General features: G+C 35.8%; 1 protein-coding gene across 1 annotated transcript; it reads right to left on the reverse strand.

Annotated features, from left to right (window-relative positions):
* Positions 1-267: 267 nt before the first annotated feature.
* On the reverse strand, positions 268-6,687 carry LOC145986924 (uncharacterized). The gene is made up of 3 exons (XM_083121391.1): positions 6,487-6,687; positions 2,261-2,464; positions 268-540 (listed from the first exon to the last, which is right to left on the reverse strand). The coding sequence occupies exons 1-3, from the start codon at positions 6,502-6,504 to the stop codon at positions 268-270; spliced, it is 495 nt and encodes a 164-aa protein (XP_082977517.1). The 5' UTR covers positions 6,505-6,687.
* Positions 6,688-11,129: the final 4,442 nt, after the last annotated feature.

An 11,129-nucleotide genomic window follows, 5' to 3' on the forward strand; every position in this document is an offset into this window, starting at 1 on the left:
ATGAAGGGAAAATGATAAAAGTTGTGATCAATAAGGATTATTCACAATTGCTTTGGGTCCTAAATTAACTTTATTACACCCCACTAATCAACGAATGCCGTTGTTAACGGGAATTATTGACGCACATCTGCCTTGCTTACTTAACAGTACCCTGGACACTTGCTTACTGCACTGCAGAACACTGTCAAACTATTGTATGCTAGAGGGCTGTGTGCATGTGCATGCAAAAATGATGCATATTATATTACTATATTACATGAACGCCAATTAAGCCGAAGTCATCAAGTTGCCTAGGTCTAATATGAAGGTAACAAGTAGGAGAACAATACTGACTGGACGGAAGGTATTTGCACCACCATGTGATGCGTGTGGTTTTAATGTAACTGTGCTGTTTACATATCTTGACCATATCTTCTCCGTTGATAATGTACCCTCTGTTGTTGGAACTTTCATTATTGTTGGGACCTCTGTTATCGATGGACCTTCAGTTGGTGTGACTGTGCTAGGTTCACACACTTTCGAACTTTCTCCAGTTTTCCTCTAATAAAAATAAAATAAAATGAATGGCATAAAGAATAATTCAAATAAAGATTTTGAAGAAACTTACACTTCATATACGTCAGTACAATTAACTTTGTTCCAACGATTCCTTGGACGACATGAGAGTACAACCTATTAACAAATTATTAATAACGTTAATTATACTTGCATATGTGTCGTTACCTGGGAAAATAATTGGGAGACATGTTACATAATACACCACCAATAATATACATATTCAAAAAATATTTTTTAAGAATAATAGATGGTCTGGTCCCTCCATGTTGGATTTCTACTTCCCATGCAGTAGTCATTAAAATATGAATAACATTAGTATAATCTTGTTGGTTACATTATAATGATTTATACTTCAATGTATATTCACCTGCCTGACCGTCAGGGGCAATAATTTACATTATATATTAGTAATTAATGATCCAACAGACATTGGTGGATTTACCGGTAGGTGCACGGGACACGTTTCAACTAGTGTTCTTCAGACACTAATACATAACTCAAATATTCTTAGACGTGCTAAACTATTTTAAAATAAAAAAATGCAAACTACGAATCTTGAAATATCACCTATATTATTTTTTGATGAGTTTTTCGTTTCCTCATTTTAAAATTTTAAGGATGTAAATATCACAAACTTCTAATAAGAAGAAATGCCGAAGTACGCACATAAAACTTCGGTGAAGTGGGATGGGCAAACTACAATTCTGCGCAGGGCGCCAAAATATCTAGCTACGGGGGTTGAGGTTAGGTGATGCTATTTATTGTTGTAAACAAGAAGTGCATGTAGTTACAAGGAAGTTAACATTATTATTATTATAATAAAATAAGAAAAATAATAAGAACTACATTGCTAATGTTCCTTCAGTCGCAAAACAATGTGTAAAAAGCCAACTAGCACCATCTCTTGGCGTTAAGTATTAACAAAAACAATAGAACATCGTCGAGCGTACAGACACATGCACGCGAAAGGATCGCTGTTCACAACGCCGTGTATTTTTATGTATGTTTACAGTTCGCTCATGCTTTATATACAATAAAGCCACGTATAATCAGTAAGAGAGTGTTTTTATCATAATCTCAGCGGTACGGATGCACAATCCGAAGCCGCAACAGCTAACTTCATTTTCTCCCACACATATTTTTTCTTATTTACACTCTAAGAAGCAATCCATTATTGGTAAGGTATTTTGGTAAGGACACATTTCACTGAATGATTGGAAATATCTTATGTTGAAAAATGTGTAAATCGTTTAATAGTATTCAGTCTATCGATTTCGAATATATTATTATATGTGCTAAAATTCTATGAAAATTGATGAAAGTATTGCTCTTTTATTGTATATTTAATAGTCCTTTCTAAACATCAAATACATTTTGTTAGAATACAGAGGGAAATAATTATCCACCCTTTTAATATATGTATTGTTATTTGATAATCATGGTTGCGTAGTTGGTCTCATAATTGTAAAAGTTCAGGAGTATTGACTCCGTGTTCGTTAAATTACACTAACAATGAATACTTCATAAGGTGTCATACCTATAACATATATAATTATAAATTACACAATATTGGAATTGTATACCTGTGAATTTCAGGATCGAACTGTTATAATTTAACAAAATTCTTCTATGATTGAAATATAAACATACTCTTTCACGTGATTGCAGGATAATTAATATTTAAAGAAATTATATTAATTACCTCATCTCTAAATTGTGCATCTTCTTTGTCCTTGACTGCTTTCAACGAAGCTTCCACAATTTTTTCAATTCTCACTCCTACGTATATTTGAGGTTCAGCTACAAGCGGTTGGAATATCATAATCGTTGGGTAAGCTTTGATGGTAAAACGATTACGTAACTGAGTATTCATATCACACTCTACGGCTCCAACTTTGATTTTACCCTGCAGTTGAAGAGAATTTATGAACACTTCAATGAATATCATGATATAAAACCTGAGAAGAAACTCTAATTCAGATGTATTATTTAACACAAGACCTCGAAGTTTCGGTTTTTAACATATTTTTTTCATTTACAGGTAAATAAGAAATAACAAGTTACGTCAGCGTTTTATTGAAAAAAAAAACGCAACGACTGATGAAGTTTTAGTGCCTAAAATGACTTATTTTGCTTGTTAGAACGTATTTTAGGTTAATGCAAACCTTAAATTTTAATGCTTTAAATGATTTTTATATCACACAAAAGTATTTTCTCTGTTTCGTGACGAAAAATGCAATGACTAACGTATTTCATACGTCAACTTTCTGTTGATTTCCTACTCTCTAAAGAAAGCAAAATGTCTGGCGTCACTGTTCCCTGCACAGTCCAAAGTGAGTACTCTGATCCGTGTGATTTTACTCACTTCTGCGTCAGTTCGGTGCTTTATGGCATTCACGCCTTGCGAAGTAAAGTTTCAGCATTCAGATTTTCACCACTGACTATGTTTCTGTTGAAGGATCGTTTTCAGCATATAAGATGATCCTCACAGACAAAAGGTGAGTTTCGCCGATGGCGTAGCGGTAACGTCGTTGCCTTGATATCAAGGAATACCGGATGGAGGCACTAGTAGTTCCGATCCCATTTCAAAATGTAGGTCCAGTCCCGATTAGCATATCTTTGTAAAACAAAACTCAAACGCATACACAAAAGACGGAGTTTGACTGTGGATAACATGAAAAAGATTGTTATGTATTCAGGATGGCCACTCTAAGACCATAATAAAATTCAAGTATAATTCCAGGTTTTCAAGCCGAACTTTCCAAAAACTCAACGGTAGAAGCAGATGTTTTTACCGCCTCTTACCACCTACACACATATACATACAAATGAATTAACAATGTGAAGTATCTGTGTGATTCAAATGTAACCAGAAATTCTAATTCAATTCAAATAAACGGTATAAATATTTAAAATGTCATCCTCCGTGGCCGGGACGGCATCCGCCTGGGTTCAGTCTCTGGGTTTTCGGCCTGTGTATAAGACCGATGACAACCCACCACCGTGAAGAAATTGGGGAGCTACGAGCGAGTAGCGTAATCCGGTGTCGGAAATCTCCTATAACGGCTGAGGGTTCGACGTACTGACTTCACACCTCTATGTAGGGTAGGATTGTGGGAGGGAGACCGGCTTTTGGAAGATACGCCAAGACCCCTTCCAGGGCTGTCGAACCACGGATTATTATTATTATATATTTAAAATATTTAATTTAAGGTGCGGAGTTTACTTTTGCCATTTCACACGCTGAGACTGGACAATTTTGAAAATAACGCACACAAATAAAAATTTGGTTAGAAAATTAATATTTGATTACATAGCTATATATATTAAAATTTCTCACGGTTCTTTTGAAATTTTGTTTTTAACGACTGTACCTAATCAGTATTTTTCAATAATTTTGAACCATTTCAAGTTTTTGGGAATCTATTTGAGGATTTTCCGAGCCTAATTGAAGATTTTTAGAACCTATTTTAGGATGTTTAGATCCTATTTTAGGAACCTAAAAGCACACACTTTAGAACCTAAAAATCCGAGGTATATTTGTCACACACTAAAAGCAATATATTCTTACTTCAAAATTTGCATGATATTAGCATTGATATGTAAGATGTCCTACAGTGTTCTCCCCATATCAACATGGAGATATACCTAGATACATACAGTTAATTTTCATACAAGTATATTTCATATCAGGTACCTGAACGCAATATGGCTTAGTACCCAATATGGCCTATTTGCTGTTTCCAAGTAGTTACAAGGTTAATTAAATAGATGACGTAAGTATGTCATTTAGTCTGTCCGAATGACGTGATTGAACCTATTGGCTGTACCTACAGTGCAGTAACATGAGGACAAAGAAGTGAAATAGCTGGACCTCGTGATTGTGTTCTACGTGATCTTATATTGCATATGGAAGTTATTACTTACTACATCTTCCAAGTGAGAGATGTTTATATCTGTAATACATATTATGATAGCTCATAATTTGTACTTTAAAACAATATACTTAGTTTAGACTTTAATCTAAAGTCATCTTTATCACGAATGAAAGAAGAACACTATGTAAGGTGGACTCAATATGGCCTACATAGGAATAGATTGTGAAGTGAGTGTGTAGGAGTCAAGAAGGATGATGAAGGACCTTTAATTTGCCAAGACTGTGATGTGTATTACATGATCTTCTGGTAACAAATTGTAACATGTCATTCTCTTGTTTATTGGTTTGCAAACAATGTTATTTCTTTGTGTAATCTCGTAATGTCTTTATGTAAATAAATCGTAAGTGTATCAATATACTTACCTACCAATAAAAAACACTGTGGTACTTTCTTTAAATTTCTGTTGAATTTATTGATGTGTAATAACAATATGTATTACTGGGCCATATTGGGTATATGTGTATCCAATATGGCCTAAACGTTACTTTTTAATAAACTCTTTACTGCACCCACATTATTATTTGGAACTGACTCCAATTTTCAATAAACGTCCAGGAATGTTCCCTCTTTTGAATTTTGCAATTCATTTTACCTTCCTGACTTTAGAAACAATCGCAAACCTTAGGTAGGCCGTATTGGGTTCAGGTACCTTACTTTTAGTTTCATGTATTAACAATTTGGGAACTAGGCCACATTCAAACGAAACTATGCACACACAGATGTGCTTGTTTCTCTACGCATGATTGCATACAATTATATATGAATGTGTGTGCGTGTACACACATGCATATCGACGCACACACACATATGCACATCATAAAACCATGTGTTCTTCAAACAGTGTATGTTTTGAAGATAACTTGAAGCACCTATACATTGCCCCACACATTCATAGCCCAATATTCTTTAGAATTGAGGTAGTTAACATTCTTAAATCTTCAGAAATATTGCAGAAAACATTCTGCATAATGGAAAATCCTGAACACTAAATAACTAATTTAATATATGCAAACCCTGTATTAAAATAAGCTGAATTTGAGTTATAGTTACTTAATTGACATAATTTCTCTTGAGCAAAAGTTTAATTTTTCAATAGTTTTTAATCATAAAATCATCAAATCTCGAAAAAAAAAAATATATATATATATATATATTCTAAGATCACAACTACCCAAATATTCCGTTGTCTCTAAATTGAAAGTAAATTAGTGACGAACATAATAAAGATAAAATATTGCTTGTGCAAAACAATATTTGGAATTACTCGAAGAAATGGAGTACAAATGGAAACACGAGTACTACAATTATCCAATTTACTTCATTCTTAGATTAACAAAGCAATAATCATGCACTAAATTTACACCTGAGCTTAATGTGAAATTTTCATACTTTTATTTTTATAAAGGATATGTTTATTACTGTTAATATGAACAAAATATACACGACTATTGAAGCAGATGATTAAGGAAAAGCCGGTAACTTTGATATTCAGAGAAACTTAAATTAACCTCTAAATATATGGAAACAAACCTTTTTGATATTAAAGCTGAATTTTACTGGTAAAGGGTTTTGTAAATATTAATTGGATTGATTGATTTGGTTTATTTTACTTCGCTTTTCTGCTACTTTTGGCTAGTCGCGAAGATAAATATGAGTGATGATATGATGAAATTGATGAAGGAACACTCACAAAGTGCACCCATGCCCAGTCCGGGATTCGAGACTCTTGGCACGCTAACCACTCCTCCACGGATGGCGGATATGTAACTATTAATTTCGTTATAAATATTATAAGTAAAAACTAAATCATGAAGTTCGTTATTATGAGTATAATTATTGTATCATCAGTTACTCAAGAATTTTTGATAATACCTATTATCAAAATTACATCATTCACATTTTTTGTTCCATGTAAATGATGATTGAAAGTTAAATAATATCAGAGTGTCTATTCATTTCAATATTGCACTTCTTACCAACAAACACCTACCTTCAAATTGGAGGCCATTTCCTTGTACACTGGTACAAGGTTTTTTGAATGACGACACCAAACTGTATAAAATTTTACTATCCATACATCGTTGCTCTGTTTCACCGTGCTTTCAAAGTTAGCGTCTGTCAGCGGAACAACATCATCACTGGATGAATAGAATCCAAGATTATCTGAAACACTTTCATCGCTTGTATACGTGGTAAATCCACATGAAACCAGTGTTGCAAATATACCTGAAATGAGCATTAAAACACACTACTTCACTACTTCTAACTTACATTTTCTCTTGTTTATTAAATACTAGATCAATAATAATAATAACAAATAATTATATACTGGTATGCTTATACAAAATTCTATCTTGTCTTCACAACAACATACATTTTGAACATTAGCCCTAGCTTACCAAGGGGGAGGGGGGGAGTGCCAGGCCCATCACCCCCTGTTTTTCGATTTTTCAATTGCTGCTGATTGACTCGTTCCCAAGCGACATGTGTCGCCTGTAGCTTCGGTCTGAAATCTCCCAAAGGGGAGCGGGTCGCTTTGGTCATAACCATATATATGCATATATGGTTATAAGAAATTAATTTTATGTTCTTCAACATTTTAATAAAAAATCGAAAATAAATTACATTGTTCCGTCAGGTGCTCCCAATGTTTCTGTATTAATTTTGTTCATAACATCATAAAGATAACGTACGTAGGAGGCAACATTTGCGAATCTAGGACAATTCGGATGGCCAACAATTGCGATGAAGCCAAAATCATGGACAATTGACGGTGAAGGTCAATTTACAAATTAATGGTAGGACAATTGCAACGATCAGGACCTAACCTAACCTAACCTAACCAAAGGCGCCACAGAACTAATAATGCTGTAGACGGTTGGAACAACATAATAAATAGATGGCTTGCAAGACCGTATCCAAAAATGCATGATGTTCTGCCTGCCTCAAGAGCCAAGCAGAAGACACCAACATCAAGTAATTACATGCGGTTGGAACTTAATCTAGAAGTTCAGAAAACGAAGAAGTGTGACATTAAAATAGACGAGAGAGTTGGAAAGTGTATTCGCACATATGAGGAAACATGTCACTTCAAAATATATCTGTTGGCTCTAGCTCGTGTTCAAAAACCTGATTGAACCAATTTCCCAGCCGAAAATATCAATATTTGCCATAATTCTCTTGTGAGTGGTATTGTACGGGTTGGTAAGTCACCCTTCAATTTGATAGAAGATTTTAAATGTCATCGCAATTGTCCACCCGCCCTTTCACCTCTAGCTGTGTTCATCGCAATTGTCCGTCATCGCAATTGTCCGGCTACCAAAATTTCCACCTCCCCTCCCTCAAGTAAGTAAGTTGAGGTCCCGGTAGGATCGTGTTAAAGGTGCTCATATTTTCAAGGACAACTCTTAAATAAGTTACAGAAATAAATTTGAGAGTACTTGTTTAGTGGTAGCTATCGTGAATTGATCACATATAGCAAAACTTCTTGTTGTTATACATGTACAGGATCCGGCAAAACTTTCTGATGGTTTTTGTTCGCTAGTACTTACGCTGGAGGGTAGATCGCGTTGTCAAATGGCGGCATTGTATGCTACTACTCTTGCCATTTTAGTTACCATGGATCAGTGGAGAACTATGCATCGGTAAGGAATCTGTAAAGAATGTTCAGGGCAGGTTGCATGAACTACCTCTTCACTGTGGACGAATGATTGTGTGGTGGCGTGTGTGTAAATTCTGGGTTATTAGCCCGATTTTTTTAGGATGATGGTCCTACTATTACAGGGTGACCATAATATTTTGACACAAGAACTGAACATCTCAGAGAGGTCAGGTTACCCCCTTTCTGAAATCAGTTACGCACAATTATAAAATAATTTTTATTATCAATGCATTATTATTATTATTTATTCTTGTATGCATTGCATGAATAGTACTTCATGAACAAGAAATTAAATTTAATCTCCCGTTGGTAAATGGTATTAAATATTAATATCTCGGTATGACTTCATAGTGTTTCAACTTTTGATATTAGTCCTGTGCTAAAGTTGAGGAGTGCCAGAAGCATTTATCAGAAGAACCAATCTTCTTCTTCACCAACCGTTCACAAGACTCCTTGCATATCCGACACACAAAATGAGATTTGTCTTTTGAATTTGTGTCAAGATGAAGGAATTAAAATTCTAGTTGCAGGTCCGTATTCAAACTACATGTACGCTTCTTGGCCATGCTATTCACTGCTCTGCAAATAACACAACACAAACAAAACAACTATGGACGCGAGCTAACTTAAACAGTAAGCTGCTGTCTGCTCGATCATTCTTGACGACAATGGAACATTATATTCTGTTACTTACACTTGCAACATACTTGTTACTCAATTTCCTGACACCAGAACTACGCAGACGTTGGTTAGGTTAATGTTGTTTCAACAGGATGGGGCAGTATCACATACAACAAGGATTTAAATGCCAGTTGTCAACAGCTTATTTGAAGGACATTCCATTTCCCGCGGTTGCGACATTTGGTGGCCACCGCGATCGACAGATCTCTACGTCTGCAACTCCCATTTGGGGGGGGGGCTACCTCAAAAGCAAAGTTTACATTGAGAAACAACGAACAGTTACCGATCTGGAAAAAGCGGTTCGTCGTGAAATTCACGCCATACCCCCCCCCCCCCCCAGCAATGATTCAGCGAGCTCTGCAGAGCTTCGCTGGTAGGCTTACGGAGTGCATCCGCAAAGATGTTCATCACTTGGACCACGTCATTTTTCGGATCTAAATTTATTTGTTTCAGTTACTATCTTAAGTCCACTTTATGCACAGTAAGGCTAATCGGGACTGGACCTACAGTTTAAAGTGGGATCCGAACCACTATGTGCCTCCACTGGGTATCGAACTCGGACCAAAATGTTGCTCGCTGGCATCTCCTGTTTCATTTTGTAAATAACACATATACGTATATCTGTATTCAAGGAGACAATAACATTATTTCTAGTAATTCATACAACTGAATAGTTATATTTCCTTACTCGTCAGTCCCACACCATGGCCGTGAGGTCCGGCTACGGGACGCGCGCAGGTTCGAGTCTCCTGGGGGAAGCGAAACAACTTTTCTCCTGAGATTTCGGTCTGTGTATCAGACAAGTGGTCACCAACCATCGTGAGGAAATTGGGGAGCTACCAAAGAGTAGCATAACCCGGTCACGGAAACCTACAACAACGACTGGGGGTTTGTCGTGCTTACCACACGTCACCCCGTGACTGGTTGGATGATCTCCCACTTCGCAGGTGAGATTGAGGCCGGCAGTCCGTAGGTTGGCCCTGGCTCTCACGGGCTGATAGGCAGCGGGTTGTTATTATTCGTCAGACCCTGTGTAAGGCAATTCCGGGTGAGATGCCCCAGTTGTTGTAGTTTTCACATTAAGTGACCAAGGCACTCTATTGTTAAGTGTATCACGTCAGTCTGAGCTAATATAAGCCACTGTTTATCGGGTTGAATTAATATATATATAGGTGCTATAAACTTTTCTAACGTTGGAAGCGGCTCCGGCGCCCACCCAGTGTCGAATAAAATGGGTACCTGGGGGAAACCCTGGGGGATAAAGGCGGTCAGGGGCGTGATGCTGATCACATCACCCCCACTCACGACCGGATCAAGAAAGTGTGGGGCGTTACCCCCACACCCCCTATACGCCTTCGTGGCGTGGTGCTATGCACAGGGGAGCACTTTACCTTTTTTTTTTAGATGCTATAATGCCATTTATGCTGAATACCAGCACAATCGTCACATGTTATAAGACATAATTTTAAATTTACGCATGGGAATATATACAGTGCACATTCTCTTAACTGGCCACCATAGGACCGGACCCTTGGCCTTTTAAACCGAATTATGTAATGTAATACAGTAAACATCACTACATCAATGACAAGAAGAACAAAAAAAAAGAAGCACAGAAAACTACTGTACAGCAGGGTGGATAAAAATCATGATTTTATTTGTTTTATTTCAAAAAAATATTTTTGATGATTTTTCCCTTTAAATCAGATTTTTAAAATTTAATTCGACTTTTTAATTTTAAAAAAAATGCGCTTATAACTGCTTGTATGGTTTATGGCACCATACATAAATATATGTTTTTTTATATATAGTGTTTTTTTCTGGTAAACGGCCCTGTCAAATATTTGAACAGTCTGATTAAAGCAAATAAAAAAATATATGTAAATACATTTTTTGTTTCTGATACTGTACATGGGAACGTACTATAGAAATTTGTGTTAATGAAATAATTTCAGTAACTTTTCTTCCAGTGAAAATAAAACATTCTGGATGTACTATATAATTGCAATTTTTTTAAAAAATTATAGTCTTTGCAGCTAAATTTTGGCAATTTTTTAAATGATAGTTTGCAAATTATGAGTTGCCATGTTTATTTACAGTTTAATGATAATGACACTATTTACGGGTTAACGTGATCAGTATTTTGTATATTATTCTACTCAAAATGTTTGCCTATAAAAATTATTGAACTTCAAATCAAGAGAAATTTAAATGTATTTACAGTTTACGTTTTACATTTCCTTTCCTATATTTTATTTCCTTTCTTTTCCTTTCTTAGAGCCTAATAAACA

Source organism: Lepisma saccharinum, chromosome 4 (assembly GCF_977018435.1).
Source record: "Lepisma saccharinum chromosome 4, izLepSacc3.1, whole genome shotgun sequence".
In the NCBI taxonomy this organism is placed as follows: Eukaryota; Metazoa; Arthropoda; class Insecta; order Zygentoma; family Lepismatidae; genus Lepisma; species Lepisma saccharinum.